General features: G+C 44.2%; 2 protein-coding genes across 2 annotated transcripts; both read right to left on the bottom strand. All coding sequences in view use genetic code 11, as the record gives it.

The window, feature by feature from the left end:
* Nucleotides 1–3,114: 3,114 nt before the first annotated feature.
* EGR_09643 (Serine/threonine-protein phosphatase 2A catalytic subunit alpha isoform) lies at nucleotides 3,115–7,942 on the bottom strand (the record flags this gene model as incomplete). Its single annotated transcript, XM_024498892.1, has 6 exons — nucleotides 3,115–3,187; nucleotides 4,879–5,159; nucleotides 7,258–7,347; nucleotides 7,384–7,557; nucleotides 7,604–7,801; nucleotides 7,835–7,942. 6 exons carry the CDS (start codon nucleotides 7,940–7,942, stop codon nucleotides 3,115–3,117), a joined length of 924 nt encoding a protein of 307 aa, XP_024346698.1.
* Nucleotides 7,943–8,603: 661 nt separating this feature from the next.
* EGR_09644 (DNA polymerase eta) lies at nucleotides 8,604–11,337 on the bottom strand (the record flags this gene model as incomplete). The annotated part of the gene is made up of 7 exons (XM_024498893.1): nucleotides 8,604–9,513; nucleotides 10,257–10,376; nucleotides 10,419–10,522; nucleotides 10,607–10,823; nucleotides 10,880–11,005; nucleotides 11,043–11,177; nucleotides 11,213–11,337. The coding sequence occupies 7 exons, from the start codon at nucleotides 11,335–11,337 to the stop codon at nucleotides 8,604–8,606; spliced, it is 1,737 nt and encodes a 578-aa protein (XP_024346699.1).
* Nucleotides 11,338–14,200: the final 2,863 nt, after the last annotated feature.

Raw genomic sequence — 14,200 nt, forward strand, 5'->3', positions numbered from 1 at the left:
CGAGGCATTGAGCAGTGACGTATTTAGAGAGGACGTCTGGATATTCTTTCCAACTTGACGATGCACTGTAGTGACTTAAGCCCTCCTTGACGTCTTAGGAGGACATATAGCAAATGTTCACAAGGTTCCTCTCCTTCCATTGAAGGTCGTCTCTTACCCACCACTGCGTCTCGGCTGCGGAGTACTTCTGTGAACTGCATTGATTAATGGTTGAACATGTTGTATACTTGGTCGAGATTTCTGAATATCGCGACCTTGCCGTGACAAAGTTATCCGGGAGATTGGGGTAAAGGCTAGAAGATCGTCCACAGTTAGCGTATTCTTTGCGTCACTCGTATTCTGTGGCAACACTTGGTGGTAAATCGTCCAGTGGAAGCATAGCGAGCCTCTCTTTGGGGTCTTTCTTTGACTCAAGACCAACTTGGAGAAATCAAAGTTGTTGTGGATTTGCCACAAGCCGACAGCGTTTCAACCTTTCCGTAGGTTCCTCTGGCGATAAAGGATTCACCTATCCACGGCATTCAAGGGAATTTAAATTGTTCTTTCATCCGAATCCAGGTCCGCTTGTCACTGCCGCGAACGCAGCAGCTCCAGTCTTATCTGAAGGTGTACCAGACCACATCAATATGGAAGAAGGTTCATCACCAGCATGAAGGAGAGGGACCGAGAGGGTCTTCACCGTGCCGCCATATGCTAGCACAACCATTACATTGAAAATGCAGTTATGCAAGATGTCGAATAAGCACACTTTACCTCAAGGAGAGAAGTAATTCATTGACAGAGGCGTCACTTTTACTTCGGATGGACTGCTTCTTGAACGACAAGAGCCAGAGAGGCAAAGTGGTTTGGACCTGTTTCCAACTCGTCACACCTCCACATCGTGTTGTGAATGAGATGTCCGATCGAACAGATGACCAGCCTCATCCCTTCAAAACCCAAATGCCAATCTACCAAGGAAGTGTTGAGACGTTCAGCAGTCTGGCGCACCACATTTGGAATGATCAATTGAGGAGTTGATTACTCCTCTCCATTTGCTATAGCACTCGGCAAAAAGGACAGCGTAAAAGGACGACCCCCAGGGAGGTGTCTAAAGTCATTGACCGTGGGGTGTACTACAAGTTCCTCCCCTCCCTTGACAACGTTGGAAGAAGAAAGGCAGCAGTCGAACTTCACTGCCTACCACGTGTTTTAGCGCCGCGCCCACAGCTTCTTGCAAGGCACCCGTCCCTCTAGTAAACTTATCAGGAGCAAGCGACGTCACTCTACCCTCGCTTTTGCAGTCTAACCGACCGCGTACACGTTTTCCAAGGCAAAGGTGGACACCCTGGGTGTTTTGAATGCTGACACAGCCAGAGGTGCGGGAAAAGTCGGCAGAGCCACCTCCGTGACCTGTGACAGCAGCTCGTGAAATTAAAGAGCACTGCTAGCGATCAATCGACTACTTGAAGATCAAACCGAGGTTGAGGCAATCAACAACCGAGAAGTTGATAAGGTAGGCACCCCGGACCCGACCTTGACACAAGCTTCCAGAACCCGATGTCCGAAAATACCCCCCACCAGCGATGCAGACTCCGGAAGCGTACATATTTGCAACTACCACCTCATCCGATCTGCCTACTTGATGCTAACCACCGAATAATAATGAGGCCAGACAGAGAGATTTCCCCAGTGACCCACAATTTGGACTACGAAGTCCTCAGCAGCAGCCAGATTCTGGCGAAGTTCAACCGCAAAGCGCACTCTCTACCCAACCACCTTTGCACAACGCTCGAACTAACCAACGTCTGGGCTGATGGAAGTCAAAGGGGCGGATTTCCACAGTCAGGCACGAGCAGTAACGTTGCGGTAGAGTAAACACACCAGTCCGGAGAGTAGTTTCTCCTAAGGTGTTCAACTCAAGGTGGGACCACAGGATTCATCGAAGGACAAACCCCGGGAAGTGGGAGCTCCATCGCATCCACACTTATTCCAGGGCCTGACTAGCGCCCAGAGAGAAAGTGCACACGTCCAAGTAAGATTGAATCGCCCCAGACCAGCCATATTCATTCCCCACTTCTCAGGGTTGCAAATGCCCCCTGAGGATTACGTTCACCAACCCAATGGAAAAGTCGTCTCCTCTGCTGACCGCCTCATTCCTAGAACTCAAAATGGCGATCCGTCAAACAGCCCCCTAGGCACCCATCCAACATCTCGTTGGTACCTTAGCGTGCCCCAATCTCCGTCTCCACGAATCGTAAAACCAATCCTCAAAAAGACAAAGCAGACTGGAATCTGGCGACCGCAGCACCACCCACCGACGCCTCCCAACTGACTGAGAGGAGGAGCTTCCCGACTGAAACCACACGTTCGAATACTAGACCTCGGAAGCACTCTGTTACAACAATTTTGAGCATCACCGAATAATTCTCAGAACGCGCCCACATATCTCCAACTTCTTTGAAATGCCCCCACGAACCCACGTAGTACACGGAGCGGGAGGGAGCTGCCTCCACACAACACCTCAACCAATAAGCACCACGTCGTCTCATGTTCACTTTCGTTATTCCACTTCAAACACCGCAACGGTTACCCATCGAGGGGGGGTGATGAAAAGCGAGTCAGGCAGAGCCAGCGCGAGAGAGCGACAGCCAGACCGCACATGTAGGCAGGCACGCACGCAAAGGGACCAAAAAGTCGACATCGAATTTGCATGTCAGCCAGAGATTTGATGAATGTAGGTGTGTGTGCGAGCGAGCGTACAAGAGAAAGGGAGAAAATTCGTACTCAAATTTTGTTAGTGGTGAACAAGAGAGGGAGAGAGAGAGAGAAGCACAGAGATAGGAAACGCGCGCGCGATCAACACGGGGAGAAAAAAGTGGAGGAGTCGGTTTTGAGCTAAAAAAGGATGGGAGAAGAGAGGGGGAAAGGGGGAGCCCAAAGTGGACACGAGACAGGCCGCCCCCTTTAACAGTGGATGCGCCTCACCACGCGAACGTAGACGCACCCAGCCGCTGTGCCCAAGACGGCGAGAGAGAAGGTGAAGGAAAGAGTGAGTGGGGGGGTATAAGGTGTGGTGGCTGCGACGCAGCCTTCGAAGCGGGCTGTGCGACTGGCATGGCCGGGTGCCTGACTGATTTAGAGGAAGTAGTCGGGTGTGCGGCGGGACACATGCGGCTCTCCGCGCCTTGGTGCAGGGTCAAATTGCAGGCTGAAATCAATCAGAACACCAGACAGCACCCATTACCAACTGACTGGGTCAAAGAAGTTGAGGATGGAAATGGTGAGGACAGGTAGTCCCCCCACCCCAGTCCCAAAAAAGTCAATGATCAAGGGGAAATCGACAAAAGCTTTGTGCATCTCTTGTAAATAAAATGAATTCATATTGACCAGAATTTGGAAGATGAACGCAATAAAAATCGCTGGTAGGATTGGCAGAGTGACCTCAGTTTTGTCATACGCAACAACGAAAGAGGTGACAAAGACATTGTGGTTTTCTGGTAATAAAAATGTAACTACAAGACTAAAAAAATACCTCGTTTGTAGAAAAAATCATGACTACTACCCACCGGTACTCTAGGTACGAGGATGACGAAAATTGTCTTTCTTGGAAACCAAAAAAGAACTTTTGCCTAGCCTACTGGCGCTGCCAACCAAGAGTGGGGTGGGTAGCGGGTGGATCGTTTGAAAGTAGAGCCAGTGACGTGTTCCACCTCTCGGCATATGGGGGTCGGAACACGAGCACAAAAGCCGTTTTACATCACAAGTCAGTCAGCAAGCAATCCACTGCCAAATGTGCAGCCCGATGACGCGAAGCAAGTAAATGTAGAAAAGGTACGCGGCATGTGACACCCCCAAGAGACGTGGGTATAGGTCATCGGGGAATGACAGCAACACTCATCTCCCCACTCTAATCAAAAGCGGAGGATGCACCTTCACCTTAGAGAGTATCTTTAATCATTCCAATCAAGTCGCAGAAGCTATTTAGTCCCGGAAGGTACATCACCCCACCGCAAACCGCACCCCGCCAGGAAAGGCCCCATAATAATCTAGAAGGGATGCCAACTTTTGCAGGTTAGGAACCCATTTAGGCCTAACTTATAGAACAAACAAGGTCGAATCGCAGCAGGTCAGTTCAAAGGGATTCAAAGCGGGATGGAATGCAATAAGAAGCGGCGATTGAGCCACTAGAAGCTGCCACATCATGTCACTACAGGCGTGATCCACGGGAAACCACAACGCTAACTTTTCGAGCACCTCGTACCAAGACACAAAAGAAGTCCCTTATTCAATTAACTCAAACAATGCGCCAAAATGATCGACAATAGGCACTGCGAAGGCTGGTTTAAAAAGATATATGAATAGCAGGAAGTGCCGGCCATTAAGGTCCCATCTCTGTTTGGCTTGAATGTTTACCTACGTCAGTGATGACAAAGAACCACGTGGGCCGCTTAAAAATGAAGAACTGACGACTAGCCAAGAACGGACGAAAGCCTACTTAGATATGGGAGGGATGGGGACGATACTCACGCAGAAAATATCGAATGGGCGGTGATGAAAAGAACCCATACATCACATTTCAGATGGCAGGGTTCACAAAATTACCTAAAGAACGAAGTTGGTCATAAGTAAGATAATAAACGTCAGCATTGTCCCAGACTTTTAGAGATTGTTTGCGCGCAAACAGACTTTGGTAACGAAAAAGCGTAAAGTCTAATAAACTAAATTCGCGGTAAGACCAACACGCCTGTGGGAGCGATTATTGAACAGAAAAAAATCATAAATTCACCATGATGCCTGCAACATTTCCGTTCTAATGCAAATACCAATGAAACCACAAAGACAATCGAATGTTGTGACAGAGCTGATAGGGGACAAAGTGGTGAATGATGGGAAACTTACAAGGTATATTTGAGATTGTCGTCCAACTCCATAATGGCCGCCTGATTACCACATCGGTAGCAGTAGTTGGGAGCACTGAAGATCGTGACGACATTTCGCTCGTGGCACCAATTAAAGCCCTCCATGACCAATTGATGCGCGCGGCTGATCAGGGAGAGGCTGTTGCTGTGGTTAAACTGCTCCGAGATGTCCTGACCGAAGGTGTAGCCAGCACCGCGTGGACTGATGCCCCAGCCACCCCTGTCATCCGGATCCGACCACAAAAGGTCGCACATCGGACCCTAAACGAAAAGCAATACAAGAGTTCCACATGCTGAACACAATATCCGGCTATGTCGAACTAGAATTGTATTGTTTAAGCCAGAAGTCTAGAACATTTAAACGTACAATGACCCCGCTTTTGTGAGCGGGATGAATAGCAGAATCCAAATTATCATTAACTCTGGAAAACACAACTTAGTTATGGGTTAAAACACGGGAATACAAGCCCCAGGGTGATACAAACCTGTTTATTTAAACAAACTAACTTCGTGCCTTGATTGGCTTGAAGTGGTGCAACCCCTAGCCGTTTGTGGGGTGGAAACAAAAACAAAGGATGCACTTGCACGCCAAATGCTTGTGTCCGTGTCGAAATGAAAAGCAGATTACACGACATTAGTCACGTTAGTTTACAGTCGCAAAGGAGAGTAACCACTTGAAATTTAACCCCACGACTTGTAAATCGACTGTTCAGAAATGAGTCGACCTGATTGTCACCCTTAATCATCAATCTAGAGAATGTCTCTAAATGCTTGAACCCTTCTACAGCGGATGGAATAGAGTTTGAACTTCCCATGTGCACGGCGCAGAGACACTGAACACAGGCCACATTTGAGGCAATTTCTACTCGTCGAACTGCGTATTTATAATATTTGATTAGACTAAAGTATTACTTTGAAAGGTCCAACAACCACGACTTCATGATCAAATCACGAAGGCAAGCTACATTGACACAATGTACAATGTCCCTGCTTTACACTGCAGAAAAGTCCGGTAGCGTCAACCTTTTCTACTGGGACGACTAAATACGCGCTTTGAAAAGATCCAATGGAATATGTTAAAGTCACGTTTACAAGCATGCCTCTGGCTGGAATCGAACTCAGGCAATTCCAGTAATCAGAGCCGAAAACAAAGGCTATGCCATCAATGTCGACATCACGGGCTAGATTTTCACCCGCGTAAAAAAAGGTAACCTTAAATGTAGGGCCATAACTCATCACCGATTGATATCTTTAGACGGAATTTAGCACAGCTTTTCGCACACTTGCCGGGTTGCATCAAGCCTAGCCAATTTAAACAAGCAGCTACAGGACACAGAAAACAAGGACAGGCATAAAATTCTAGCTCCTGATGGGTATGTAGGCACAGCAAAGGTATTCAACACTTACTCCGCTAAATAAGGAACTTGGAGTAGTTTCAAGCGGTGTAATAATTGAGGCGAGTGTCAGGAAACTAAGGTAGCAGAAACAAAGTTTGTACAGTGCCGATATCAACTATTAAGCTTCATTAGGTCGACATATACACGCATCATCTATATCAAAATTTAGCAATCCACATCATTGCTTCTGGCCTTCAATCGAATTGCACAACGCATCCCTGGAGGTGATAAACAAGATTACATAATGCTTCCAGTCCAGACAGTAAACGGATACCCATAAAATACGAGATTGTTGGCTTTACGAATACAGTTTATCATCTAAAGGATTCAATTTCGAAATTTCACAGTTGTGCGTACGCGAAAGATCTCGCGAAATTTTCATTACTAATGCCTAAACACGGTTGATTCGGGCGTAAGGAAATAATGGGAGGTATCTGGTGAACCGAGCATACTAAAGTTACCGCATAAACTAAGGCAATCTTTACACCCGGACACAGTTGTGCACACACGCTGATGAGAACGCGTGCCACTTTGAAGCAAAATCTGCAATTAATTTCTCCAGTGGTTGGGATACCTAGCGTAAGCGCATTATGCAGCCCTCCCGAATACAAAAAGTTGCACAGGACTATTGCTTTAACCTCGGGTGGACAGTAATAAATCCCTCACATGACGCATCGCCACTTCAGATGTGGAGCGACATTCGCAAATCAAAAAAAGGTTACACCACCTAATACAAAGTTACGAGTGATCATAAAACAAAACACTTAAGGTAAAACGTAACCATACGCCAATGTGCGGTAAATTTACACTATTTCAGCTTTAAGATAGGTAAACAGCAACAACTTACTGACTACGGTCAAAGTTTGAATAAACTATCGCCCAATCTGGTGGCACTTAATTAACACGAAAATAAGAACGAAGATAACTATTGATAATGAATGCATGTTTTGAACAAATCATACCTCATGTGGTACTTCCTGAATGCGGTCAAGTGCCCTTATGTGATCCAACGTATCAATCGAGGGCGAGAGTCCACCATGCAAGCAGAAGATCTAAATCTCATAAAACCCGATAAATAGAACAAGTACAGAGTTGTCGACCAAAGCAGTGAGAGGGAGATAGTCAAAAAGATCCGTAAAGTATTTCCAAACATTTGAATTCCCGTATTTGCGCAGACACTCGTCGTAGAAACCATAGACTTGAGTGATCTGTCGACTCTCATGGTTCCCTCGTAGAACAGTTATTCGATCACGAAAACGAACCTATAAAAACGTCACTTTTACAGAACACTTATGCCTTTAGAGCGACTAGGAGAGTAACCGTCTCAACGGAGCAATAACCCCGATCGACATAATCACCCATAAACAAGTAGTTGGTATCCGGAGCTTTCCCCCCAATACGGAATAGCTCCATCATGTCGTGAAATTGACCATGCACATCACCGCAGACGGTGACTGGACTAGAAACATTTTGTACATTAGACTCCTTAGTTAGGATTTCTTTTGCCTACAAAATGATTTCGAAATATGGACTAATTACTTTATCGCATAACGATTTCACATGAGCCTCAGGTAACTGCTGACAATTGTAAAGCTGTTCGATCCAAGCATCAAGTTCTTTAACCTCTGACCGACTATCTCCCGTCATCTTTGCGCCGCAAAAAGGCGACAATTATCAGCAAATCCAAAAACCGCGGCCTGGTCATTAAAGAGCACATAAACAAATTATTATCAATTGGTTGGTTTTGTTTGCTCAGTAAAACTAATTTCTAATTTAATACATATTTAAAGGCTCTCAACGTAAAGATGATAAAATAGCAAAACGCCTAATCTACATTTTAAGAAAAATTAAAGTATTAGAAAGGTTGCATAAAATAATTAACATCCAGAAATGCAAGCCTTTTAATAAACAAGCCTTAGCTGAAAAAGTGCAGTTAGTGGATGAATATATTAGAGAGACTTTTTTGTTAAGAGGCTGACAAGTCGAATCCTACATGCCATTTCAACGTTATTGTGGTTCGAATTTTTTACTTTAGCATTTATTGATATTTCAACTTGTGAAATTCCTCATTAGTCACTGTATTACTCGTCCTAAAGTATTGTTAGGGGGAAGCTATCAGTATGTAAGGTCCTGGTACCTGCATACACCACGTGCTCCAGAGGGGGGTGCAAACCCCAACCCATACTGTTTTGGCATCCCCACTGCCCGTTGCCATCATCACCCCAGCCACCCTACCAACGCTATTTAAGCATCTGCATAGATTATTTCATTAGCAAAAGCACAGCCATAATCAAATACACACAATTGATTAGTCCCTCTTGAGAAAAAAGGTGTCGATTTTCGCAAGTCCAAGATCCCTCTTTCCTCGTCCACGTCCTCTTTTCGTTTCGCGGATCGTTCTAGTCTCCTTTTTAACCTGCAAAGGCTGTAGTGTCCGATTCACCTCCCTATTCCACTCCTGTTGAACTCTTCTGGCGAAGTGGAAGTCCCTATGCTCCGGCATGAGGTGCACCAGCACGTAAGATCCGCACTCCTCACACAAAACCTTCTCTGCCGTCGAGTTGTGACGCTGAAAATAGACTAGTTCCTTGCTTGCCTTCGTTTCCTCTTGAGCCTTCGGCTCGGTAGCCTGGTGGAGGGAGCCTTCAAACGCCACCTTTTTTGGCGTGGACGGCTCCGCCTGATTCCCAATTTCGAAAAATTGACGGAAGAAAGACTCCCTCTTAACCAGTTTTGGTGGTTCAGTAAGGAATTTTTTAACATCTCCGCAAGCCGCGCTGTGGTCCGATTTAAACTTCCCCACCGACAAGGAAATATTTGTGATGGCAGCTGTCCCAATAAGGCTTCGCACCGATCCATAAGCCATTTCAGCAATCCTTCTAGCAATCTGCGCCTCTGTCTCCTCCTCCTCCATTTGTTGAGAACGCGGAAGGATAGAGGCCAGTATATTAGGGCTCAGGGCTCTTGACCTCGTATCTGATTGATCCGAGCGCAGGAAAAGGGATAAAGCAGTGGGTAGGCGGTTGTGATTGGCTCGATCGATGGCGACCCTTTCAACAATTTCGCCAGCCAAGTTGGTCAACCAATGGAGAATTTCGGCATCTTTTTTGAGTGAAGATTTCCCAAGAAAGTTCTTACTGCAGGCGATGGATTTCACCAGAGTTCGAGTACTCACTGCTTGGTAATCTCGTCCTCGACAGAGTTCGTACAGCCAGGTGCTAAAACGGAAAGGCCTGCTTTATCAAAACCCCATTAGAAACTTCGCATTGGGTCCGCGTGATGGAACAAATTAATACAGTATGAAAGCATGATCAAAAAGCACCGGGAAAAAATCAGCTTCAATGGTTCAAAAAAACGGAAGGCCGGTTGTTGATGGACCAACTGAAAAGTTGGGTTACTTGGCCATTAAATGGCCAAAAACAGAAAGATCGGGACACGAAGTTGAATCGGGTAGGATTGCCTTTACTTAAATTTTTGGCCATTGAGTACGTTTCTACACACCAGTCTGATCATCAGGGAGATATGAAAATCTACCCGGAAGGATATAAGGTAATGTTCAAAAAGGATGAGGAATGGTTAGAGCCCAAGAAAACTGTGTAGAGCCTCCTCCTAAATGACAAAGAAGGGATCAAAAAAATTAAGGGAAACAAACAAGCTCATCAACCTTTATGAGTAAAAGTAGACAAATAAAAACAAGAACATTTTAATCGTCGCCCACCAAGATTGTACTATGCATTAAGGACTGTTCAGGTGGTTTTATCAGTTGAACCATTCAAAGGGTTGAAAAATTCCTACATATTTGAAGGAAGCCTTTACTGAGTGAACTCGAGGATAGAGAGTATAATAGGCCCTTTTCTGATCACGTTAAACCACTGCGACACAAAGAACCAATTAGTACATTAATGCACTTCAAGAGCGGCTTAAAATGAATGCATTTATCTAAACAGCAACAGAAGCATACCCGGTTTTTTCACCATATTCTTCAATTAACCTTGGGAGGGGAACGGCAGTCAATGAACCAATAAATTCGAGGTTAAATCGAAGAGCTAAGTCCTTTCCGAGTTTTCCACCTAATCCTGGGCTAAAAGAGAGTCAAACCACTATGCGAAAAAGTGTACCTTACACTTTCTTAACCCTGGTAAAATTCATCAAGTGCTGAACTGACTCTAGCGGCACGATAGTTATTTTGTCGGGTTTGTTCAGCGAACAGGCTATCTTCGATAGCATCTAAAATAAATAAAGCCGATGAAACTTTTTGCTAAGAAATTGGTAGGGAATATTTGAATTGTCAAATACCCGGTTTGAGCTCACACCAATCGAACATCGGAAACCAGTGTCTGCAAGAATCTGATCCTTGATTTTTTGAGCCAGACAGAGTGCCTGTCTTAACTTTCGGCCATCGCATAAACATTCAATGGCAGCCATTTGCCCCGATATTTCGTTGATTGAACAGCTATAAGGGGGATTTGGCAAGTCGCCAGGATCATAAAGATGCTTCATTGAATCGGGGTCGATAACCACATTAGACCTCTCAAGAGAGATCGCAGATTCAGACGTGTCCGAAGAAAGCAAATCTTAAAATACGTCGAATAAACGCAAAATAAATTTATGCCTGTTGCATCAATGTAGGCTTCATCGATGCTGGCCCGCTCAATTTTAGAAGTAAACTTAGAAATCGACTTTATGACTTCTGCACTGGCATCACGATACCTACATCCAATGAACATCTTTCCAAACGTAAAATTACTTAGTCAAGTCAGCTTTACCACGTCGCATGGGGACTTGAAATAGCAGCAGATCAGGGCACTGGTTTTTGGCTGCGTCACCATTCATGCTCCGTGTGACTCCCTTCTCCCGAGCCTCGTAACTTACGGCAATTAATCTATAACGAAATAGCTCAACAAACCAAAAAATTACGAGGCAGCCGCTAAGCTCGTGTATTGAATAACGGCACATGGTAACCCAACTGTTTCTGGACGCACTTTTTGTTCCACTTGGACGTAAAAGCAGTCCATATCGATGAGCAAAGTTATTCGATCCATTGAAAAAGTAATGAAGTACTTAAAGATAATACTTCACACCGCATTGACAAGCATTAGGAATTAATTGGTTAAGACAATCAATTTAGAAGCTTGAATTGAAGTAACTAAACAAATGGGAAGATCTTGCACACCTTTTAACCTACTGACTTTGTTGGCACTTTTTGTGCACAGCTTATTTAAAAAACTCGGTCAAAGCATAGTATATTGGCATATTAGATACCACCCTGATAATCCCATATCCTGTTGACCTAGTTTATGTCAATCGGATTACTAATTGGCCATATTTTATTAAAGTCAGAAGAATTTTCTGGATTTCGATACAGAATTTCGACAGTAGGATTGCTTGTTATTTTTCCACAACTAGCACATTTGGGTCTTTTTAACCTCCGGTGACTAAATTCAGCTGAATTAAGAACAGATTATCATACTATAGCTAAAAAACGAGGCCTCTACCAAAGTGACTTTCCATTAACACTCTCAATAAAACAGAAATTAGGAACTTGACATTTCTGTATTCAGCGCAGAAATATTACAACCGGTCAAAAGAAACCATTTTGGCAGATGATTTTTGCCTCAAATAATCCGACCCGAAAATCCTTTTCGCTGCATTCTCATTGACTCCTACCACAACAAAAGCATAGAAACGTCATAAATCCTCTGTTAATTTTAGCAGAAAAGTGAGGAAATAGGCATCAGAGTTTACCAATACATTTATTCTTGTGGGCCACATGCTTACGTCGCGACGTGCTAACCCATTCAGTGTTCGGAAGCTTTCTACCCTTTTCGTACCAGTTTTTTGTGCCTTTGCAGCCAAACGGAAGCTTGGGTAGCCCTGAGACCCCTTTGTCGGGAGAAGGGAGTGGGCTGGATGCGCCTGGCAGGCCGAGCAAATGCTACGAAAACTTGGCAAAACGACTTCATGTTTAGGATACAGAGAGTATCCCCTCCTCTGGACGTCTTGACTATTGGCGCTACTGCCACTGCCCCCTGACGTCTTGCTAAAAGAGATTTAAAATTAGTTGCAGTTTACCTTATTTTCTTGACACCTAAATAACCTTTAATTTCGTTGCCTACACCGAGCAATGCAGTGAACGGTTTGCTGCTGTCGAAGTAAATGCTCATCGTCCCTTTTTGAAGAGTAATTCTGTGTTAATTTTTCGCCTTTGTTCGCAAAATCAGATACGTTGAATGGTTAGTAAATTTTGAGTTTTTAAATGAACAGATGGCAACTATAAATATTTACCCCAAATCACAAAACAGTCCATAGCCAACCCGACGAGACTTCAAAAGGAACCCGTATTTGATTTCAAAACGAATGTAGTCAAGGTTGTAGCCACATTTTATGCACGAAAACAAGAACATTATTATGAGAATTGGTGGTCTTTTCTGTCCTATTAAAATAGGTGCTGTAGTGCTCTCTCGGGGGCTTGTGACATGGTAAAGCGAGAACATCTAGGGATGGGTCATGGACTAGACAATGCTATTGCCGTTTTAAGGAATATGCTGTGTTCAGTGGTTATTTTAATCTGAAAGACTGAACCTAAGTTGGTAAACAATGCTGATAAGAGGTGAGGTCACCTATTAACCATGTCTCCCTTCGCCAAGAGGCCGAAAATTCACCAAAAATCATTTCCCAACGAGAAAAAAGTTGACTCAGACCCAATTTCAATGATGCGTTTTATCTCTAGAAGCATGACATTTCCCTTTACGCTTCCGTTCCTATTTAACTTTCCTTTGCAAGCTGTATCTTCAATTTAGCGAGTGATTGACCGGTGTCTGAAGATTACGATAAGCATCGCATAGAGGCAAATGAACCAGGGGAACGCGGAGGCTGAGACAGTTTCTCCCTCCCACACAGTCTTCAGTCGAAATTCCTCACAGTTCAGTAAATTGTACAAGGCAAAAATCAAACATATTTGCCCGAAAACCAATTGACATTTGCTTTAGAAGCGCTTAGCGGATAGCGGGCCGCTTAAGAATAACAAAAATTTCAATGCAAAAGTACAGGGGCAACTTCTTAGCACATCTAGGTCTGTCAGTCTGTAAACATAGGCGCCGAATGACGAATTACCAGTATTGACTGCGATAAGTAACCCTTTATTTTAATTAATAATAGTGAATCCCAGCCACTTAAAATAATACACTTTCCATTTATCATTCATCACCCCAATCAAATTGTTAAACCAATTTGGTTAAGAATGATAGGTATTGCCACTGCATACTACACCTCCTTCAAATACTACTCAAGAAGCTAGATTCTCCAGCTTTGGAACTGAATCGAAGTCGGTCCGCAAAGCATACAAGCTTGATCCACTTCCATCAACTCCCGAAGGTCAACATTTTATGGCATGAGAGATAAAAAGCAGTGAAAGACAGTAGAGTGCTGGTAGACCGCCACATGCCTAATATTTATAGTGCGTGCATGCAGACAATCTCCTCAACAAACTGTACCGAAAATAGCACGATCCCCTTCATCTGAGCCCATTTAACTTCGTAACTAGGGTTACGTGACTAACCCACTCAAGGTCATAAAAAAAGGAATATGATGACTTCAAACTAACCGATAGCTCTCTTATTTATAAACCGTTTCATCGAGTAAACACTTTAAGGACGCACCGCATTTTAGACTTTTACCACCTGATAAAACTTTTCCGAAGTATTTTGACCAAACATTTCTGTTATCGAGCAGCAAACAAATGCCAATTTGTAGCACAACCGTTCTGTTGACATCTCAAATTAAACAACAAAGCCGATATCCGGTTTTCATTTTGTCAATGAAACTAACACGTTCAACCAGTAAATGATTATTTATGTACTAAAGGAAGTTTGTGGATAACAGGTTGTTTTCTGCAGTCGTCTTTCC

This window comes from Echinococcus granulosus (assembly GCF_000524195.1).
Source record: "Echinococcus granulosus chromosome Unknown EG_S00158, whole genome shotgun sequence".
Classification (NCBI taxonomy): Eukaryota; Metazoa; Platyhelminthes; class Cestoda; order Cyclophyllidea; family Taeniidae; genus Echinococcus; species Echinococcus granulosus.